The sequence below is a fragment of the Brassica napus genome, chromosome C8, assembly GCF_020379485.1.
Source record: "Brassica napus cultivar Da-Ae chromosome C8, Da-Ae, whole genome shotgun sequence".
Lineage (NCBI taxonomy): Eukaryota > Viridiplantae > Streptophyta > Magnoliopsida > Brassicales > Brassicaceae > Brassica > Brassica napus.
In genome coordinates, this window is record NC_063451.1 from 35,607,898 (window position 1) to 35,627,529 (window position 19,632).

The 19,632-nt window shown below is 36.4% G+C and overlaps 6 protein-coding genes across 9 annotated transcripts; 3 read left to right on the plus strand and 3 right to left on the minus strand.

Moving 5' to 3' along the window:
• Window positions 1–276: 276 nt before the first annotated feature.
• LOC106367842 (SEC12-like protein 1) lies at window positions 277–3,439 on the minus strand. Of its 2 annotated transcripts, none has more exons than XM_013807699.2 (10): window positions 2,859–3,439; window positions 2,548–2,648; window positions 2,087–2,219; window positions 1,902–1,993; window positions 1,586–1,685; window positions 1,346–1,418; window positions 1,122–1,242; window positions 907–1,026; window positions 751–821; window positions 277–646 (listed from the first exon to the last, which is right to left on the minus strand). In XM_013807699.2, the coding sequence occupies exons 1-10, from the start codon at window positions 3,045–3,047 to the stop codon at window positions 453–455; spliced, it is 1,194 nt and encodes a 397-aa protein (XP_013663153.1). In that variant the 5' UTR covers window positions 3,048–3,439; the 3' UTR covers window positions 277–452. The 2 variants fall into 2 exon arrangements, with proteins under 2 accessions (XP_013663153.1, XP_048620528.1); XM_048764571.1 differs by having other exon boundaries at window positions 2,057–2,219.
• A 251-nt stretch (window positions 3,440–3,690) lies between these two features.
• Window positions 3,691–6,258, plus strand: LOC106367840 (dihydrolipoyllysine-residue acetyltransferase component 1 of pyruvate dehydrogenase complex, mitochondrial). Of its 3 annotated transcripts, none has more exons than XM_013807697.3 (8): window positions 3,691–3,941; window positions 4,673–4,756; window positions 5,020–5,097; window positions 5,278–5,348; window positions 5,436–5,496; window positions 5,587–5,647; window positions 5,736–5,816; window positions 5,909–6,258. In XM_013807697.3, the coding sequence occupies exons 2-8, from the start codon at window positions 4,739–4,741 to the stop codon at window positions 5,965–5,967; spliced, it is 429 nt and encodes a 142-aa protein (XP_013663151.1). In that variant the 5' UTR covers window positions 3,691–3,941; window positions 4,673–4,738; the 3' UTR covers window positions 5,968–6,258. The 3 variants fall into 3 exon arrangements, with proteins under 3 accessions (XP_013663151.1, XP_022563475.1, XP_013663152.1); XM_013807698.3 differs by having other exon boundaries at window positions 3,755–3,941; window positions 5,168–5,348; XM_022707754.2 differs by lacking the exon at window positions 4,673–4,756 and having other exon boundaries at window positions 3,706–3,941.
• Window positions 6,259–8,191: 1,933 nt separating this feature from the next.
• Window positions 8,192–10,685, plus strand: LOC106367837 (mRNA cap guanine-N7 methyltransferase 2). The gene is made up of 11 exons (XM_013807694.3): window positions 8,192–8,358; window positions 8,447–8,525; window positions 8,598–8,692; window positions 8,775–8,846; window positions 8,932–9,041; window positions 9,187–9,309; window positions 9,401–9,493; window positions 9,758–9,826; window positions 9,931–10,019; window positions 10,100–10,197; window positions 10,391–10,685. Exons 1-11 carry the CDS (start codon window positions 8,203–8,205, stop codon window positions 10,520–10,522), a joined length of 1,116 nt encoding a protein of 371 aa, XP_013663148.2. The 5' UTR covers window positions 8,192–8,202; the 3' UTR covers window positions 10,523–10,685.
• A 39-nt stretch (window positions 10,686–10,724) lies between these two features.
• On the minus strand, window positions 10,725–12,898 carry LOC106367838 (multiple myeloma tumor-associated protein 2 homolog). Its single transcript, XM_013807695.3, has 4 exons — window positions 12,696–12,898; window positions 12,277–12,366; window positions 11,334–11,601; window positions 10,725–11,197 (listed from the first exon to the last, which is right to left on the minus strand). Exons 1-4 carry the CDS (start codon window positions 12,736–12,738, stop codon window positions 10,864–10,866), a joined length of 735 nt encoding a protein of 244 aa, XP_013663149.1. The 5' UTR covers window positions 12,739–12,898; the 3' UTR covers window positions 10,725–10,863.
• Window positions 12,899–13,007: 109 nt separating this feature from the next.
• Window positions 13,008–14,355, plus strand: BNAC08G23540D. Its single transcript, XM_013807696.2, has 2 exons — window positions 13,008–13,403; window positions 14,031–14,355. Exons 1-2 carry the CDS (start codon window positions 13,119–13,121, stop codon window positions 14,157–14,159), a joined length of 414 nt encoding a protein of 137 aa, XP_013663150.1. The 5' UTR covers window positions 13,008–13,118; the 3' UTR covers window positions 14,160–14,355.
• Window positions 14,356–14,537: 182 nt separating this feature from the next.
• BNAC08G23550D lies at window positions 14,538–17,203 on the minus strand. Its single transcript, XM_013807693.3, has 6 exons — window positions 17,039–17,203; window positions 16,754–16,877; window positions 16,515–16,680; window positions 16,277–16,445; window positions 15,922–16,198; window positions 14,538–15,840 (listed from the first exon to the last, which is right to left on the minus strand). The coding sequence occupies exons 1-6, from the start codon at window positions 17,068–17,070 to the stop codon at window positions 14,764–14,766; spliced, it is 1,845 nt and encodes a 614-aa protein (XP_013663147.1). The 5' UTR covers window positions 17,071–17,203; the 3' UTR covers window positions 14,538–14,763.
• Window positions 17,204–19,632: the final 2,429 nt, after the last annotated feature.

The following is a 19,632-nucleotide window of genomic DNA, read 5'->3' on the forward strand; positions in this document are numbered from 1 at the left end:
ATCTTGGAGGATGATTCTCACTGAATATTTTCTAACTAATGAATGTGTATCACTGTTTTTGATATTTTATCGCCTCTAAAAGCTTAAAGGGACAGCTTGCTATGTAGGGACCATTCACAAACGTCCTCATGTCTCTTATTGCTACCGACCTATATATGTGGGTCACGTGCAAACAGATATTTTCTGGACTTGTAAACTCTTTTCTCTAATGTTTTTTTTACTTGTTACGGATGTGATCAGCGACACAAGTCAATTTAACGTATTCAAGACGCAAAAAACATCAAAACGAATTTTTCACTGCAGAAAATAAAAGAGTTACTGTCAGGAAAAAATCAGAATCATTAGAGCTGTGGTGGAAAGGAAGAAGATAAAACATGCAGTGAAGTTTCGAAAATAAAAATAAAAAAAAGACAGGAAACGTCTCGTGTGGAGTTACATAAATCTCTTTCAATCTATAGGTCCAAGTTCCACTTATTATGATCCTCAGCAGGCGTAGTGGATGAATCTCCAAAAAGACTAATCTTTGGTCTTCTCTGATCTTTACCCATTGGCAACTTCCAAAACGAATCCGAGTTCTCGAAGAACACGTATGCAAGTACCACTGACGCCATGAACAAGCAAAACAACAGTGCATATATCTGCCACTCTGCGCATCCAACAAATAAGAGAGATGAGTTAGGGAGAGCTGTATAAAGAAGGTATATATGCGCCATTCAGCTTTGCACAGAGGGAGAGAGATGAGAAACAAACCTTTCCACTCTTTTGGTACAGTGAGTTTGGTCACCATCTCACCCCATTCGCTCGATGTTGTCAGCATAACCCTAAGCACCGAGTCGATAGATAAAAAACAATGCTAGTCTAAACCCCAATAATGAGACTTGGTTTTGACATATCACTTATACATACCTTTCACTAGGGCAGAACTCAAGTGAAGCAATGGTTTGACCAAGATGCAGCCTTTTGCTGTAGTGGTAGATCTCCATTGTTTTAACTTCAGCGACAGATATATCTCCATCTTTGCCACCCCTACAAAAAATATAAGGTGCAAATTATGAAACTTTGTACAGCAATCAAAAGCCTGAAAAAGCAATAACTAGACCCGGGATGAAGAAAACACTCACAAAGCAATATATTTGCCATCCAAGCTCACTGCCATTGTCGATGCACTCTTCCTTGACAGCTTCTTGAACCCAAGCTTCTTCCATGTACTAATGTCGTAAACATTCACCACAGGAACATCACCTGTTTCCAATTGTTCAAAACTTTCACTATCTTGTTCTGACCTTTAGAACACTAGTAATGCTTTAATAGTTTACATAAGAGTCGATATATAAATATAATATACCTCTTTGAGCAGCACAGAACAGAAAAGGTTTTGTCCCATCTTTAGAGAACCGGCACAGTTCAATGTTTTCATCCTGCAACACACGACAGTAACAAAATCAGGATAATTCATATATATCAAAATTATGCTTATCTAGACAAACATAGACAAACTAATCCTTCATGCAGATTTTATTAAAGATGTATGAGTTCTGAGAATATAGGGATCAAAATGCAAAAGTTAGCTCCTATCATCACATACCCCACTACGCTCCAAAGTTGACAAAGGAAAACCATCTTCTGCTTTCCATATCCTAGCTGATCCATCAGTTGATGTTGTTGCTAAGAACTCTGAGTCAAGACTACAGCAACAGACACGCATATATGAGAGAGAGAGAGAGAGAGAGAGAGATGCACAAAACCGACTTCGTTTCACAAGCTCCATTTACTTCTATTTGTGTTGTGTGACCCAAGTCGCAAATCTTTACACAAGACTCATGTATTACTAGTTTAACTATGCAATAAACTGAAAAGACTATAAAAGGAGGGATAATAAGAGAGAAGATTCTAGTCATTACCTAAAATCCATGTCCCGGATGGATTTGTGTGCCTTGGGCTCATCCAAAATCACAGTTAGGTTTGGCCACTCCATGATTCTGAGACACCCATCCTGAAAAAAAGTAGCTTCTAGTAAGCTACAGAAAAATGTGGCAACATCGAGAAAAAAGAAGACCTTATAAAGCAATTCTCGGTGCCTCCTTACCACTCCTCCAGTAGCTAATTTAGACCCGTCAAAGCTGAAGGCCATACATTTCTGTAGTCCAGCATTTTGAAGAGGAGGGAGTTCTTTGGCTAAGACGGTAACACACATTGCTCCTCCAACGATCTCAAACAACCTTTGAAAACCATTTAAAAATTCAATAATTTGTATAGACAACGAGGCAGATAGTGTCCAAATTTGTCTTCAACAAAAGTATATTCAGAAATATAAAAAACCAAACCTAAAATTCAAGCATCACTAACTACAAACACATGTGCATTAGCAGACATAGGGGAATGGAAGATACTATTACAAGTCTTGTGCAATAAGATAAGCAATAATACACTGTTCAACATTTTAGTGACATTTGATCATGATCGAGAAGCTATCCTAGGCTTGACAATACCAGCTCGGCTAAATTAGAAACATCAAATATTAAGAGGTGAAGGAAGAAAGAAACGTACTTGCAACCACCCTTGGAGGTAGAGCAAACAAAATAATCACCACCAGGATGCACCGAGATTGCTACAGGATCACCATCACTCTCCTTCAGCTCATGTATTGCCTTTGATCAATTAAAAAGAAAAAGAAAAGGGTAGTTTTAGATTTCATTAGTCAATCCAAGTAAATACCAAAACGAAAAGGCTATTTGCCTTTGAAAGAGGAAACAAAAAAACCTAAAGGAACAACAACCTAGATTCTCACCCAAAACACGACAAAACTTGGAAGCTCTTTGAATAGACAGACAACAGTGGTAAAAGGAGAATGAAAATACCAAGGGGGAGGAGGAGAGGGAAGTGGTGATGGGATCGAAAGAGAAGATGTTGAGGAGAGGAGGAGAGGAGGAGCCGCGGCGTTTGGAAGCTCTGGCGATGATGGCCCAGTTGACTTTCTTGGGGCGACGAATCCATGATCCGCACACCACATGCCCACTTTCACCCCGTCTCGCTTCTTCTATCTCCATTCGCTTCGATTCAATCTTTCCTCTTCTAATTGATATCTATCTCTCTTCCACGACAATTGGGATCCTTATTATATAGTTTACAAAATTGTCGTTGTTGTTGTGTTTTTTTTTTTCAATTTCCTTCACGAGCAGAAGAGGAAAACAAAACAAGAGTTGACTTTGCAAATTGGACAGACAGATTTTATTGAGTTTTTTATAAATAATGTGAATGGAAAAAGTCTCGAATTTGACAAAAAAAGAAGAAGAAGAGACGGAGATTTGAACAAAATCGTGCAATTAGCTTTGAGATAATTACACAAAAAGTCAGATCAGATGCTGGTGTATGAAAAAAAGGATTATACCTTTTGATCCTTTTTTCCGATGCCAAATTAATTTTAATTAAATTAATTACCAACTCAGGAGTCACAATCGTGCTTCCGTGATCTTTTATATCGCACTTGCCAGTTGCCCATTAAATGTTCAATGTTTCGACTTTCGAGTCCTAATTATATTACGATGACTATGCAAACCACGGCCCATTTACTTGGGCTTTGGATAATCGAATTTATACTTTGTACTGGGGACAAGGCCCAAATGATTTTTGAACCAGGTAGAGAGAGCCTTTATATATGATTGAATGTGGTTTTCCGGTCCAGTAACGGTTAATTGGTTTTCCGGTTCAGCGACGTATCTGAATTCTGAAGGATTTCGGTCGTGCCGTCACTGCGAGCATCTGACCAAAATTAAAAGTTGTTCATTTCCATTCCGTCGCCTCCCATTTTTTCTGAATATTTTTATCCGAACCTGCCTCCATCGTCTTCTCTCTAATAAAGTGCTGCCATGGTGCTTCCGCTCCTCCGGCACGCAGCGATCGCACGCACGTCTTCACGCTCCTGCCTCCGGCTTCCACACTCGGTACGCTTTGTTCCCTTTCAACCGTCTTCTCTCCCAAGTTTCTGTGTTCCTCTTTTCCACTTGTGATCCTTGCCAGTCGACTAGTTTTTCTATTGCGTATTGCTAAGTGATGTTTTGGAGTTTGATTATGAACGATGGATAGAAAGAATGTAAATCTTTTGTATTTGCCCTTCTGAATTGAAATTATTACGAGCTTATCTGTATATAGTTTGCGAGAGGAACTTCTCCTTTTGTGGAAATGATAAGATCATGGTCAATGATGGGATAAAGTGTGGCTCATATATTAATGACAAGTCTCCCAGTCCACTTGTTCAACATGTTCTTTATTTGTTTAGTTGGAATTTATTCAGTTCATATTTTCCTTTGTGTATGGAATGAGATATGAAAAGTAAATTGTTTCTTAAGTCTTTGGGATCCATCAGGAAACCACTATGAGCTCCAATAGATTCTTGTGTAGTAAATTTCCTCTTCTAGAGGGAATTTGCTTCTGAAAGCAATCAAGCCTAGAGGTATTTACTTCAAACAATTTAAGCTGAGTAGATTTAAAAGGCATTGATAGATGTTGGATTACCATAGAATTGTGTGTGTTTTTTTTTTCCGTTTGATTTTAATTTTCTTGTGTTTGCGTGTCATTTCTTATATTTATGTTCATGGAAGTGAAGACTGGTGTAATTTCTTTAGCTTTCCAATACATTTGTATTCGTATTCAACTGTGGTTTCATGATCTACAGAAAACCATGGTGTTAAAGTGTCCGTCAATGACATAGTTATTAAAGCAGTGGCAGTCGCACTGAGGAATGTACGACAAGCTAATGGTGAGAAATCACATTCTCCTCGTAAATGATGCTATCACTGCAATCTTGTTTGTCCTTTTTACGTCAACGTGATTCCCATGTTGGAACAATATTTCGTGGAAGATGTTTTGACTGCTATGTTTAACTGCGTTGTTACTTTAGGATAATTTTCACTTTTGAGTTTGATGTAATGATATGTGGATTGCAACCTGACATCTCTCCTTGTGCGTGCTTAAATCCTTCTTTTTGGTTGTTTAAAGTCCTTTGTCGTTAATATCTGGCAGCTTTCTGGGATGCTGAGAAAGGAGAAATTGTTATGTTGGAGGGATGTTGACATATCAATTGCAGTTGCAACTGAGAAGGTACACTCTTGTGTTGGCTTTTCCTATTACTTGAATAGTTAATCCCTTATCATCTTGGAATGTGTTGCAGGGCTTAATGACTCCAATTATCAGGAACGCTGACCAAAAATCTATTAGAGGAATACACTTGTTTCTTACCGTATGTCATGTGCTGCTTTTCTTAATTGTTTTGTGGAGCAGGTAAAGGAGCTGGCACAAAAGGCACGATCTGGAAAGCTTGCTCCCCATGAGTTTCAGGGAGGGACATTCAGGTATTCATCATTTCGAATTTAACCATTGTCTGGACTGGAGCTGATATGAAACTTTCCTTACTGAGAAAAACTTCTTTGTCGTTTTAGCATTTCAAATCTCGGAATGTATCCTGTGGACCAGTTCTGCGCAATCATTAACCCCCCTCAGGTAAATCATACCTTCAACGATGTGCAGTTAATTACAGATATGTGTGTTTTTAAACTACTAAACTCAGGAGCATCATCAATTGGATTGCAGGCTGGAATTCTAGCAGTTGGTAGAGGGAATAAAGTTGTTGAGGCACTTATTGGAGCAGATGGTGAGTCAAGTAACATCCTTTTGTGTGTGTTTAGACCTTCGGGTTACTGTTTTGATTCGGTTATGACAAGTTTTTGTCACTGTTTCAGGAGTTGAGAAGCCTTCGGTTGTAACGAAAATGAACGTGACGCTATCCGCTGATCATCGAATCTTTGATGGACAAGTTGGAGGTAATAGAGTACACTATCTCCATTCAGTAGCCTCTGTTGCGATTCTCTTTTGTTACTGATTGCTTTTTTATGAAACCGGGTTATCGTTGCAGCTTCGTTTCTGGCTGAATCGCGTTCAAACTTTGAAGATGTTCGAAGACTTCTTCTTTGAGAAAAGATTCAACTGTTGATCAGATAGAATCTTGGGGGATTACTACTACATAATAAACCTTGGACACACGTGCATATCCAGAACCCATTGCATATCCAGAACCCATACCTGTTGGTTCGACAGGATAAGCTCTGAATCACATGTTCCTCTTTTTTTCTTTCCATTTGGCTAGCTACCAACTAACAAAAATATTGGTTTTGGTTTACAATTCTTCTCATAGATTCGTATCTTCCTGAATCCTGAGGTATTTTTGTTTGCCAGTCCTCTGAAAAATAAATAATTTCTTTAGCAGCTGCCAAGAACTCAACACGTGAAATGACAAAGTCTTCTACCACTCATGACATGATACATATATCATTTATGCGTTGAGTTTAATTTATAAGATATACATTTATGAATCAAGTCACATACCACTAACAAAAACAGGTGAAATATACCATTCAGTATTCTAAATATAATGTGATGCATAGATGTGAATCATGTTAGAAACGAAACGAAACAAAACAAAACAAAACAAAACGAATATGCGTAAATGTATATCATGTTTATAATAAGAAGTTTAGGGAATTTTTAAAAATTGTGATCCCAAAACCTTAAATCTTACAACAACAAAAAAAAAAGAAATTTAATAACGAAAGTTTTACATAAAAACCGTTTGACATGAGTTTTCATAAAACTATACTGGATGTAGAAATATATAAAACATTTTTGGGGACAAACTGGATGTAAATAATAGTGTCCATAGCAACAAGTCACGACGTTCTTTAACCGGATACTAGATCCTGATCCGCGCGCCAGTACGGATATGAATTTTCAGTTTTTAATTATTTATTTTATTAAATGATGTATTTGTAAAATTCATTCATATTATATTCATTAAGTAAATATTTTTTTTCTTGCATCTTAAATTATCTATTTTTTTACGAATGTGTGATATCATATAAAAAATATAAAAAAATGAGTATACATAGTTAATTAGATAATTGTAAAAACATAATTTTTTTTTTCGTTTGCGATATCATATAAATAATGATCCGCCCAGTTAACAAAAATCATGATTTTTTTTATGTGTAATTTTTTTTATTTGACCATTTCCTTAAAACTATATTAAATTTTACATATTTTAATTAGAATATTTTTAATATCTTTACCTTTTTATTTGAAATGCAACTTAATATTTTTTAAAAAATTATAACAAAATATTTAAAAAATATTTTTAGAATTTGTTTGAAAAATATGAAAATTACATTTTAAATTATAATTATCCTAAAATATGATAAGTTTTGATGTAAACGAAAAACTCAAATTATGTCAAAAATAATTATATTCAATGATAATAACAATTTAAATTGATTATTTTTTAAAAAATACATTTACAAAAATATTGTTTGAAAGAAAATGCATTTCTCTTTCAAATATAAAATGAAAATATTATAATTAAATAATAAAAAATATAAATAAAAACCATAAATTTAGCAAATGACAACTGAGTTATATTATGCTAAAATTTTATTTCTAACAATTTAGTAAATGACAAATGAGTTATGAGAAAATAATACCATATAATTTTTAAAAACATAGCCATTCTTAAATATTTTTTAATTTAATCAACTGAAAATAATTTCCGTACAATTGTGTGAGTCAAATTCTAGTTTTATTGATGCATGTTATATATTAGTGTTGTATGTTTTAGGTAACATTTTAATGATGCACGTTTTTTAAAATCTCCATTATTAAAATTATGCACGTAAGGATAACTCATGAGTTTTTTTGTTGATTAAATGATATTATGTCTAAATTTATTTAAAGATATTTCATTAAGGTAACTGAAAAAGACAAACAATAAAATAGGAAGTTTAAGCATATTTCATTAACGTAACTGAAAAGACAAGTAATAAATTAGACAGTTTTATTCGTTTTAGGATATTTCATAAATGCAACTGAAAAAGATAATAAAAAAATATGAAATTTAATTAATGAAGTAAGAACAATTTCAAATGGGTACTTCTCTTTTAATAATATAGATTTACAAACAAGAATAATATAACTGCGGCAAAACTGGATTAAATGTTAGTTAGATAATAATGGCGAAATCAATGTCACTTTCTTAATTTCACTTCAGTATTTGGTTATTCAACAAATTCTCCCAATAGTAAATCAGTTTAAAAAAAAAAAAAAAAAAAAAAAAAATCAGTTAAAAGAAAAATACATATAAGCAAAACGAAAAAACTAAAAATGAGTTGCCAAATACATAATTTTTCAAAATTTCGGCCGGAGAAGAAAGAAATGAGCGGCATCATCCCGGGTTCGAAACCGGAGCAGAGTCACCACCGCCTCTTCGATTTCGCCAAGACGGCCATAATCAAAATCTTCGCACATCCTTACACCACTGTAACAAAAACTCATCCTTTCTCCACTCTTTAACCACAATCCCTTTACAAAGTCTCATCCTTTATGTCTATCTCTATGCGTCGTCTAGGTTTGCGAGCTGTACTGCGGCGAAGCTCCCGACACCGAGAAATGGGAAGCTGCCTTAATCGGTCACTACATCGGAATCGGTACTTATAAATATTACCACTTACAGCTTCCTCAAAGAGTACTAATGGGGTTTGCAACTTTTTAACGATTAGATACATCGTCTTCTGGGATGTCTTGCGTACGTGAAGCTTGGGAGAGTCATCGGAAGAGTTACAATGTGGAGTTCTTCGAAGCTGATCCTTCCAAGGTGAGGATTTGACAATCTTATACTAATATGGTGGAGCACACTTCTTATTTTTATTTTTTTTTGCCTTCATATGGTGTAACAGGAAGATCTTGAAATCAAGGTGGAGAAGATAGTTGGGGAGGTTGATTTAGTTTCCTGTTGGCGTCATCTTCAGGTTTTGCTTTTTAACTTATATGGATATGTAGCATTAGCAAGAACGTGATGGTTGTAACATACTTAGCAAATGTTCTTGCTTTTAGTTATGCTTTGAAACTGAGGAAAGTGCGAGAAGACTCTTAAGTAATGTTGCAAGTTTGCTGAAACCGGGTGGTTACTTTTTCGGAATCACTCCTGACTCGTCTACCATATGGTAAGGAAATATTATTACATTTGGATTAATACTAATGTCTCCTGCGAATTGATACTAGATTTTCAGTTCTTTAGTTTGAACATTATACTGCATAAGTATTGTTTTGTGCAGTTGTACTGCGCGTCTTAACATTCTGGTGAAACAGGGCAAAGTACCAGAAGAATGTCGAAGCATACCACAATAGGAGCGGAGGGACAAAGCCTAATGTCTTTCCTAACTACATTCGGTCAGAAAGTTACATGATCACTTTCGAAGTAGAGGAAGAAAAGTGAGCTATTTTTTTCCTGAGAAAAATAGAATCATTTTGCCATAGAGTTGCTTTTCTGAAATTAGAGAGTGTTTGGTATTTTTCTACTCAGGTTTCCGTTGTTTGGAAAGAGGTATCAGCTGAAATTTTCTGGTGACAACCCTCCTGAAGACCATTGTTTGGTTCACTTCCCAAGCTTAATCAGGTGGGTTCTCTTGGCGCCATGATCTCACCTTTTTATTCAACAACAGTTTGATGGTACTGTAGTATAGCATTTTACCATATCAACAATGTTTACTTGTTGACCTTGTTACTTGTATTTGCAATCCTACTCTTTAGATAAAATAGATTTCCATTGCAATCCTACTTGTCATATTGCTTCGAGTTGATCTAGAAAGGACGTCCATCTGTATTTAATCTTTTGATCCTTGGTCCTCTAAAATTTTTCTTTTGTATTTTTTTTACTCAGGTTAGCGAGAGAAGCTGGCCTTGAATATGTGGAGATTCAAAGTTTAACAGATTTTTACGATGATAACAGGTTTAAAAGTCTGACAGATTCTCAATCTTATATCACGAGATTTAGTATATTATAGTTGTTTCGTATATTTACATTTGCTGATGCTGTTCAACTCCTATCGCTAGAGCTCAATTTGCAAGCTTGCTGATGAATGCTGGCCCGAACTTTGTTGACCCTAGGGGAAAACTGCTTCCACGGGCATTTGATTTGTTAGGTAACCTTTTCATCATCTTATCTTATCTAGTCTCCACTTTGTATACTCTGCTACTACTTATCTACCTATTTTTTGCGCAGGGCTCTATGCAACATTCATATTTCAGAAGCCTGACCCAGACCTTGAACCTCCTCTATCGACCCCAATACCTTTTGAGAATTCTAATGATAACGATGAGGCAAGCGTCTTTTTCTTGTCTTATCTCACTTACAGTATACAACTAATTTGAACTTTCCTTCCACTTGAGAAAAGAGTACGGGAATTGGCTTTAGTATAGACGTTATATTTAGAAATCCGTATTGAGTTTGTGACACAACAGTTGCTTCAGTCTTAAGCTCCCTGCTTGCTCATTGTATTTGGTCCATTTACAGAGAGAATTTCCGATGGTCACTGACACAAGGGCACCTTCAGAAGATTCATCGCAAGGACTTGGGAAAATTAGTGAGCAAAAGGGAATATTGGGACCTGGCCCTGCTGATCTACGTTTCTCAGAGGCAATTTGACTCCTCTTTTCTATGAATAACTGGGCTGCTAGGCCATTGTGTGAGGTGGTATTGTGAAAGTTGTGTATTATACTAGTCAAGCAAATGAGATAAAACATGTGTTTGGGGTTTGTTACAGGATCAGATCTAACTTTATCCATGTCATTTAACAAACATTAGATCAGTTTTTTTCTTTAAAAAAAAAAAAATAATTCGTTCAATATTCAACAAACAAACACATTCATAGGGTTTTTCTTTACTTCCATGGTTTGAACACAAAATGAGATAAGGATCTTTAAATCTTGCAGAAGAGACAGCTTCTCCCCTGTAAGAGAACAAGAGACACAGCAGTACAGTTTAACTCAATCGGAGTCGGAGTCATGCCTCCTCTTCCTATCCTTCTTCTCTTTCTTGTGCTTCTTCCTGTCATCTGAATCACGACTGTGTCGCTTTTCATGCCTCTCACGTTTCTCGCGCTTTTCATGTTTTTCACGCCTTTCATGTCTCTCTTCCCTATCTCTCTTCGCAGGTTTCCTTTCCTCGTGCTTATCCTTCTCTTGGTTCCTCTCAGTATCATTTGGTACATCTTCAACAGTTTTGATCGCTGGAGCATTTGCTGGCAAACGTGCTGGCCCTGCTTCTTCTGTCTGAGAGGGTGGTGCAAGGGTGCTAGGATCTTCCCAAGGTCGTGGTGTCCTGTAAAGAGTTGCAGAAAGAAATTTGAGATGAGGAAACTACTAGTACAGCAAAAACACACCAAAACATCAACAAGAGTTTGAGTTTTTTTTTAAAGAAGTAGAGATGATCACACAGAAAAAAAACAAGAACTTACTTTGCGTAGCCAATGCCGTGAACCCAAACTGCATCAGCCTTCCCTGCACCCAGGTCCTCGGCTGTTGAACCTCTTTTGATAAGTTCAGTATACTCTTGCTTGTCAAGGCGATTTCCTTGTGGTCTTGTAGAGGACTTTGGTGCCAAGCCCAGAGCCTCCCTCATGGCTTGTTCCTCTTGTTCCTTAACTCTTTGAATCTCCTCTTTCATAGCATCCGTGTTGGAACCCCCTTGTTTCTTATCTCTAGCATACCAGTTAAGATCTTTACCTGTTGAGTCCGCAGAGAAATGGAATGTCAGTATAAAGTTATACATTGAAGATACAAAAATCTATTAGCTAGAAAGGACAAGAATCCATGAATAAATATGCTCAAATTCTTCAAAGGCATTGAATTTTATCAAAAGAAAAATAAAAGTAATAGTTTAACGATGAAATTGTAGGGAGAACACCAAATTCTTCTGAATGCAAAGTGACAAAAAGACACAGAAGCAGAGAAAACGGTTTGGCTCATTCATGACCATAAGAGCTGCATGCAGACAACCCCCATGTATCTTAGCCACCATATATACATACGCCTCTGAACTCATGAAGTGTTGAGACGCTTTACATTCCACCACATATTAATTGGGAGCTAATTTTACAGAGTTAGAGAAGGCACAGAAAGAGCTAATAAGATCAAGGATTTCAAATGTGTTTAGAGCTACGACAATGCTTTCTTGCATATACACATATGGTTCTATGTCTACCAACAAGAACACTGATACCAGAAACTAGCAAACAAGTTATCCAATACGATTACAGTTGACAAGACTAGTATTCCGTAAGCCAAACAAGAGGATCAAGCATAGTGTCGAGATGACAAGTTAACTTACAAGACCAAGCAAGCAACTTTGTAAAATCAAAGAAACAGGAAAAGGAGGGAATAAGAGAGAAAAAGAAGAACCTTTTTGCCATCGTCCAACAGGGGCCTTGACACTGTGACCCAGGTAGTTCTCCCTATGTTTATCAGCCTTCACTTCATCCCAACTGAACTCTGCACATTTCATAAACAAACGTAACCTCTTTAGTAACACAAGTCTTCATCATTCACAATCATTTTATAAGCAGCTCATCATGTTCTAGAACTAGCCAATTTCACTAGTACTATGCCAACGCTTCTTAATCAAACTCATGTAAAATTGATTATACCCAATTTTACATCTTCAAACCCTAGATCGTTCTCAAAACGAATATCACAAGAAAGAAGAGCAGAGAAGATGGACGAAATTGAGTTGGAAGGTACACGAAAACCCTAAGAACTTTCTTGTAAGAAGAAGAGAAGCAAAGATCCGAAACAAAATATATAAAAAAAGGGAAACTTACGATCTCGACCACCACGAACACCGCCTCTCGTCGGATGATACATGGAAAGTTGCAAACTTTTCTGGGTTCAACGATCCCAAAAAGCTTCAGCTTTGATGAATATCGTCTATGAATCGAGTTTCTTTTTTGTTTGTATATAAATTAAAAAAAAAAAAAAGAACATGAAAATTGAGGACGGTCCGATTGATTGATTGATTGGTCTGAATCTAAAAACACCGATGATTCTCGAAGTATAATTAATGGGCCTTCTAATTCATCTTGGACTTTCGGGCCCATTTAAGTTTTTAATACAAACAAAACTGGAAAGGACACGTGCGGCACGTGTCGTCGTGTAGAAGAAAGAGAGGAGAAGTGACCACCAGAAGATTTGTATCCTTAAAAATCCGACGATTCAGAACCCTAAGCGGTGGATCCTCAACAACTATGGCTGAACAACCACAGCAGCAGCGAGAATCCGATTCTTCCCCTCCTCAGCTGAAGTTACCTTCTTTCGTCGTTAACTTGTTCCCCTTTCTCCAACCCAAGTCTCCTTCTCCCGCTAACGGCGCCGATGGTGCTCCTAAACCCGCGGGAGGAGTCGCCAAGGACAAGGAGACTCAGAACTCGACGGTTACTTTCCCTTACAATCCTCCCAAGAACGCAGAGCCTCTCAAGCTTGAAGCCGAACCTAGCTCCGGAAGCACTTCTAACTCCCTCGTCATTTGGCAGGTATTTTAAGATGTTCTTAGATGAACAATCATATCGAAGAATTGTTATTTCATTGGGAGCTTTTGTCCTTGGCTTTACTTTAAGGATTACTTAGATGAGCAATCATGGGAGTGTTGCTGTTTTATTGCGAGCTTTGTCCATGGTAGGACCATGGCTGTTTGTTGATGATTGATTGTCTCTTTGTTTCTGTCTATTGTTAAAGTCCTTTGAAACTTCTTTGAATTTCTCTTTACGCACTTCTGTCTGCTTGTCTTCTTGTCTGAAAAGTAAAAAAAAGCAGTTGATTTCTCGATTTGTACAAGTGACGACCGTTTTTGCAACGTTTTTTTTTTTTATTTGTTTCATTCAGTTGCAGACAGTGGTGCTACATTGAACTTTGAAGTTGACTACAGTTTTTTGTTTTGCTCCTGCATCTATAGTATGCATTAGAGGACCTTGGCATCACTTGTATGAGTTACGGACTACTTTGTCTTCTTCGACATTTGCATAACTTCGTAGAAGAAACGCCCTACTTGTGCTCACTTGTTTTTGTCTTCTTCGTTTTATGCATTAATCTGTGTTCTGATTTTGTTCATAGCCTGCAAAAAAAGTTGAGAACTTGGTTGCTTTCAAAACTATATTTTTCAGGTATATGCACTTGGAGGGTTTCTGGTCCTGAAGTGGGCTTGGGCGAGATGGAATGAGAGGAACGCCACAAGTGACAAAAAGGAGGATGATGATGCTGATGATCAAGCTCCTCATCCGGAAGATGATTGATGATGAAGGCTGCTAGTCATATTTGCACGACGACGATGAATCTGTTGCCCCCATTTTGGTTCTGTATAGCAAAAACTCCCTTTCAGATTTTCTTATATTCCCATTGTATCTACTCAAGACTGTCTTGAGTTCCTTCTACTTCTGTAATGACACTACTTTTCTCCTCTCCCAATGCAGTTTTTTTTTCTCTTTTCCACTGATAAAACGTCATCTTCTTGTCTTATATTCTTCTTTTAGATGCCACAATTTTGATGGTAACACGTTCATGGATGTTGTTTGTGTCACCTTGGTCTGAACCGCTAGATTTGTCCACACGATTTAAGGCTTGATAAGTGTAATAAGCGAAACCAACTCAGGATAGGATTCGAAGAGAAGAACTAGTACAAAAAACAGAAGTTAAAAATAACAATCAATGTCATCTACTTACAACGCTATGAATCACTCACATACATACACCTTTTGCATCTTCTTTACAGTATTTTGTTTTAACTTTTGTTTCTAACAAATTCACACAAAGCTGGTTTGGTCTCTACACGCATTGTATACAACACACTAAGGTTCAACATATGATATTGCAGCTTTGAACACAAAAAACACAACAGAATCATACTCGCCTAAACAAGCCGTCAGCTGGACCTGAACCACCACCACTAGGAGGCAACCCAACCGCACGTGTGTAATAAGGAGTCGAATACATTTCTCTACTACGCAGAACTGAATCAGGATACAAGCTTCGAGTAGGTGTCACGTGAGTATATGTACTCACTTGTCTATCTAAGTTGAGGCTAGTTGAGAATGATAGTTGGTTACCTCCAAAACCAGAGATGACGCTGCCTGAAACACTTGGTGTGGCTTTATAATGTCTAGATTCTTGAGTATCTTCCCTGAAGCCTGCATATAGTTTTAGTCCACCAATGTACGGAGTGATCAGAGGACGCTCATCCGTTGACAAAGGAGGACTCGTGTCAGGTGTATGGCTAATCAGAGCTTTCTGAGTACTCGAAGAAGCTAGAATGCTGTTCTTCGTTGATGCATCAGGTGAAAAATCAGTGGGTACTCGGAAAAGTCCAGCACATCCAACAGGAAACTCTACCATGGACCCGGTGTTGGAAGCAGGGAGAGATGACTTGGAACCAGGTGCTGCCTCTATGGATAATGCGTATGAACCTGGCGTTGAAGGATATGAGCTTTCAGATTGATACTCAGGTTTTCTGGTATGTAGGCTATTGACTTTCTCTTGCAGAGACAGCTTAGCTTGCTGCAGCGCAGTGAGCACTGTCTCACAATTATCAGACTTCTCCTTTGACGCTGGAACTAAAGGGTAATCTACTTTCTGGAAGGTAGTAGTGGCATTACTACGAAAGGAGCTACCTCTCGAGTTTGGCTGAATAGTTGATGAAGAGTGCTGGGAGATACCTTGAGAGCTCTGTGAATGAGAAGACTCACTTTTAGGACTCTCAGGTATTTGTTTTCCTTTGTCTCCTGAAGGAAATGCATCTTGTTCCATAGATTTGGTTCCGCAACTTTTGCAGCACTTATCAGATGATGATGTTACTGAATGATCAGGCGAACCTTGGTCAGCTTCGTTGGCTACTAGTGTGGAATCTTGAACCTGAGTTTGTGTTTTTTCCCCATTACTTTCATCCGTCACATCTGAATGGTTCCCTACGTCACATGAATCCTGCAAAAGATTAGAAAAGAGATAAGATATCAAGATCTTTGTAAAGGTCATAGCCTAAGCTCTGAGACACAAGGCATATACCAGGGCAGATAATTTAGAATCAGTGAACTCTTTCTCCCACTGCTTTTGAGTCTCTTCCATATCTTCAAAAGAACCTATAACTTGTGCACGTTTTGCCAACGCTCTCTCTAAGTTGATGTCCATGCTGTCTCTCTTCTCTAAAACATTCTGCAAACTTTCGTCTCCTTTCATAACAACAACATCAACCACAGTTCTGGATGACTCTTCACTCGCGTTGGGAACCACTTCAGTATCAACAATTGCATTTCCATCTCCCTTGTGATCTTCAGATACAGTTCTGGAAAGTTAAAGAAACGTTGGTTGCTTTAACACACAACATATAAAAAGCAAGTTTTACAATAGAGATTCATCAGACCTTGATTCGCTGCGTTTTATCTGTCGACAAGACCTTCCTTGGCGGTGTCTTGGACGCCAGATATAAGCAGAGTCGAAACCTCTCTGTCTCCTATCACGCGGTTCCTTGGCCTTGTCTGAAGAAGCTGCTTCTCTCCTGCGCCCTTTCCAGGACAGGCTTTTGCCAGACACTGCAAAAGAATAATACATTCTCTGATGCTGAGGAACTGCTCCATCTCAATTCAGATAGAAACGCTTACCTGAACTCGCCTGAGAGTAGCTTTCTTGATCAGAGGTTGAATCATAACCGTCCGAGACATCATTAAACCCATTTTCTGCAAGGATGGCAAGGACATCAGCAGTTGCTTGTTCTGCCTTCTTTCTCTGTAAAGACGCAATCTTTAGCTGTTCCTCCAGCTCTGCCACCTAAAGATCACAACATGAAGATAACACTAAGGCTAGGAATGGTGCAAATTAGCAAAAAAGAGAGAGACAATACTTTGTCAGCGAGGCCATCAAGCTTAGCTCTTGCGCTCTTGGAAACAGCTCTTTCAGCAAGTAAACGCGCGCGGAGAAACTCAATGGTCATTGAAGTAGGATCTTGTGCGTCTGAATCATTACACCTGATCAGTCAAATGAGGTGCAGATCAATCAGGTTTCTTAAAATGTGATTCGATTGCAGAAGATTCAAGTCAATATGGTCGTTGACAAACTTGTAAGTAAAGAACCAAAAAACAGAGACGATTGAATTTGGAAAAAACAGACAGAAGAGAACAAGTATTACCGATGATGATCCAACTTGTCTTGATGAGCCATCACCAAAAAAGAAGAAGATCCAAAGTTCTGTTATAGTTTCGATCTCGAAGACTTTATGCTGCGTAGAGCCTGCGGTGAGAAGCCGTCCCTCTTTCTCTCTCTTAATAAATTAACTTGAGGAGTCAACAATCAAAGGTTTTAATTTCTATTTAAGTATGTTTCTGTGTTCTCATTGGCTCTGAATGATAAATTAATTAATAAAGATGATGATAATTTATCACGGAATGATGAAATATATAATTAAAATATACATACTGAAAAATTGCGGAATGAGTTTTTGTATGATTAAATAGGTCTTACATAATATTTAGACAAAGTAATAAATTATTAATATTCTGTTTAAAAAGAAGTTTTTCTAGAGTTTTACGCATATTAAAATATAAAAAATATTTATAATAACTATAATATTTATTTTCTATGTAGTTTCCAATAACTATCAGCAATAAAATTTAATCTATTTAAATAATTTTCAGTTAATGTTTCTTTAAAGCATCCAATTAACATTAATTAATAAGAAGAAAAAAATCTTTTGAAAATTTGTAGAGTAAAAAAAAATTCTTAAAAAATTTACGGGAACAAAGGAAATAATATTTATCTATATGTTTAGAATATTATACTATATAATTAAATAATTTAAACTTGATTTCAAAAAATTAATTAACATATATTTTTATATTTAATGGAATTTTTATATTCTCATTAAACAAAAACATAGACTTCACTTTGTATTTTAATTCTAAAAATTATAGTAATGAATTTGAGCTTTAACATCCAATTTTGCTTTTTCGAAACTTATCGGACAAGAGTTTTGATTCGTGATATGTAGTATTAATGCTGAATATCTAATATACAAAAAAAGTTCAATCTTGCCTCTAAGACTATCAATGTGATACTTTTATTCCAACCAATAAAAATAGTTAGTTATCCATTTCTAATCTATAACATTTCATCGATTTTTGACACCCTTACGACCTTATTCTTTTAAGCTTCTCGCGGCCTCCATTTCTGTCTTCATCTTTGCTGTCTTTGAGCTTATCTCCCTTACACTAGCTACAATTGTTATTGCATTCTTCATATCACATACAACAACTCCAAGAATCGCTATTACACAAAAATACACACCCATATATATATATATGTCCGCCATAAAAACCCTTAACAATACTGTATCCATGGGCAGATACTATTTCTAGGGTCTTAACTATATTATGATAACTAGTGGTTGGTCTGCGATTCGTACGAAAATGTTATCTTTTTGTATGTAGAGTGGCTATTTTAGTTGGTTAAAGATGTTGTTGATTTCTGTTTATGAAACTTACGTTGATGAATATTTCTAGATATAAAGTTGTCGTGTTTAGGATGTTATGACCGTCTAATTTGTCTAATTTGTGATGTTATGATCGTCTAATTTAACTAATTCGTGATTGTATATTGTTTTAATTAATTAAATAGTTACATGTTTTATTTGAATGGATACAATAACTTTAATATCTTGTTTATATTATGAAAACAATAAAAATCATTATTGCTTTTATGTAATTGTTTTATTTGTTAGTTTTTGTTGTTGGTTGCTATTTTTTTTAATTAAGTATAATTTTTTTGTTGTAATTTCTCTTAGTATCTTATTAACCTCCCTTAACTTGAGCTTGATAATCAAAAGGAAAAAAAAATTGTGAGATTTGCTCTTTTAATTTTTGGTTGAACTTATTTTGATTGAACATGATTGGAGGAGGGGTAATGGTATATGTATCAAGATAGCGGGTTACCCTTTGGTTTTATGGACGTTTCCTGAATATTCATTCTATTTTCTTCTTCCACCATTCACATGTTGGTTGTGAAGAAATTTTCACTATTTTGCTTTCGAGTTGTGTGGCTCAGAGTTTTTGAAGTGATAGTCTCTATGGAAAGTATAAACAAAAGATTCTTCTCAAGGGGCGCTTGTGTATAACAATTTACTTTTCTGATTACAAATACAACTAAATTGACTAAACTGGAATGTGATTGATTCTTCAAAGTGAAACTTTATGGAAAGATCTGAGTTAATATTTCTACATTTAATCTGAATAATTACATTTTAGTAATACTAAAAGGACTGAACTTAGGTTCATCCCCTAGCGTGAACCTTTAAATTCACTCCACTCTTTAGCACCAATCAAATTTCCACGTAGATTATTAATTAAAAAACATTAAATTAAATAAAAAATAGCTACAAAAAATAAAAAATTTAATTTTAACTACGCTAACGCTTCCACGTAAACCCTAAACCCTAAATATTAAATTCAAAACCCCATACCCTAAATTCTAAACCCAAATCCAAACCCCTAAACCCAAAACCTATACCCTATACCTTAAACCCTAATCATAGACCCTAAACCCAAATTATATACCATAAACCCAAAAACTAGACTATAAACCTAAACTCTATACCCTAAACTCAAGTCCTAGACCCTAAACCCAAACCGTAAACCTTAAACCCAAATTATATACCCTAAACCCAAAACTTTAACCATAAGTCCAAACGGTAAATCTTAAACCCAAACCGTAAATCTTAAACCCAAACCC

Coding starts and splice junctions, on each gene's coding strand:
- LOC106367838 (XM_013807695.3), bottom strand. CDS start 12,738: ATGTATCATCCGACGAGAGGCGGTGTTCGTGGTGGTCGAGATC. Junction 11,602..12,276: donor TGTTGGACGATGGCAAAAAG/GTTCTTCTTTTT, acceptor CGGACTCAACAG/GTAAAGATCTTAACTGGTAT. Junction 11,198..11,333: donor CACGGCATTGGCTACGCAAA/GTAAGTTCTTGT, acceptor AACTCTTTACAG/GACACCACGACCTTGGGAAG.
- LOC106367840 (XM_022707754.2), top strand. CDS start 3,867: ATGGTGCTTCCGCTCCTCCGGCACGCAGCGATCGCACGCACGTCTTCA. Junction 5,098..5,277: donor TTGCAGTTGCAACTGAGAAG/GTACACTCTTGT, acceptor TTTGTGGAGCAG/GTAAAGGAGCTGGCACAAAA. Junction 5,497..5,586: donor CAATCATTAACCCCCCTCAG/GTAAATCATACC, acceptor ATTGGATTGCAG/GCTGGAATTCTAGCAGTTGG.
- LOC106367842 (XM_048764571.1), bottom strand. CDS start 3,047: ATGGAGATAGAAGAAGCGAGACGGGGTGAAAGTGGGCATGTGGTGTGC. Junction 1,994..2,056: donor ACCGAGAATTGCTTTATAAG/GTCTTCTTTTTT, acceptor ACTTTTTTTCAG/GATGGGTGTCTCAGAATCAT. Junction 822..906: donor GAGTTCTGCCCTAGTGAAAG/GTATGTATAAGT, acceptor CTCGGTGCTTAG/GGTTATGCTGACAACATCGA.
- BNAC08G23540D (XM_013807696.2), top strand. CDS start 13,119: ATGGCTGAACAACCACAGCAGCAGCGAGAATCCGATTCTTCCCCTCCT. Junction 13,404..14,030: donor ACTCCCTCGTCATTTGGCAG/GTATTTTAAGAT, acceptor TATATTTTTCAG/GTATATGCACTTGGAGGGTT.
- LOC106367837 (XM_013807694.3), top strand. CDS start 8,203: ATGAGTTGCCAAATACATAATTTTTCAAAATTTCGGCCGGAGAAGAAA. Junction 8,359..8,446: donor TCGCACATCCTTACACCACT/GTAACAAAAACT, acceptor TGCGTCGTCTAG/GTTTGCGAGCTGTACTGCGG. Junction 9,827..9,930: donor GATTTTTACGATGATAACAG/GTTTAAAAGTCT, acceptor TCCTATCGCTAG/AGCTCAATTTGCAAGCTTGC.
- BNAC08G23550D (XM_013807693.3), bottom strand. CDS start 17,070: ATGGCTCATCAAGACAAGTTGGATCATCATCG. Junction 16,878..17,038: donor GACAAGTTGGATCATCATCG/GTAATACTTGTT, acceptor TTGACTGATCAG/GTGTAATGATTCAGACGCAC. Junction 16,199..16,276: donor ATAAAACGCAGCGAATCAAG/GTCTGATGAATC, acceptor TTAACTTTCCAG/AACTGTATCTGAAGATCACA.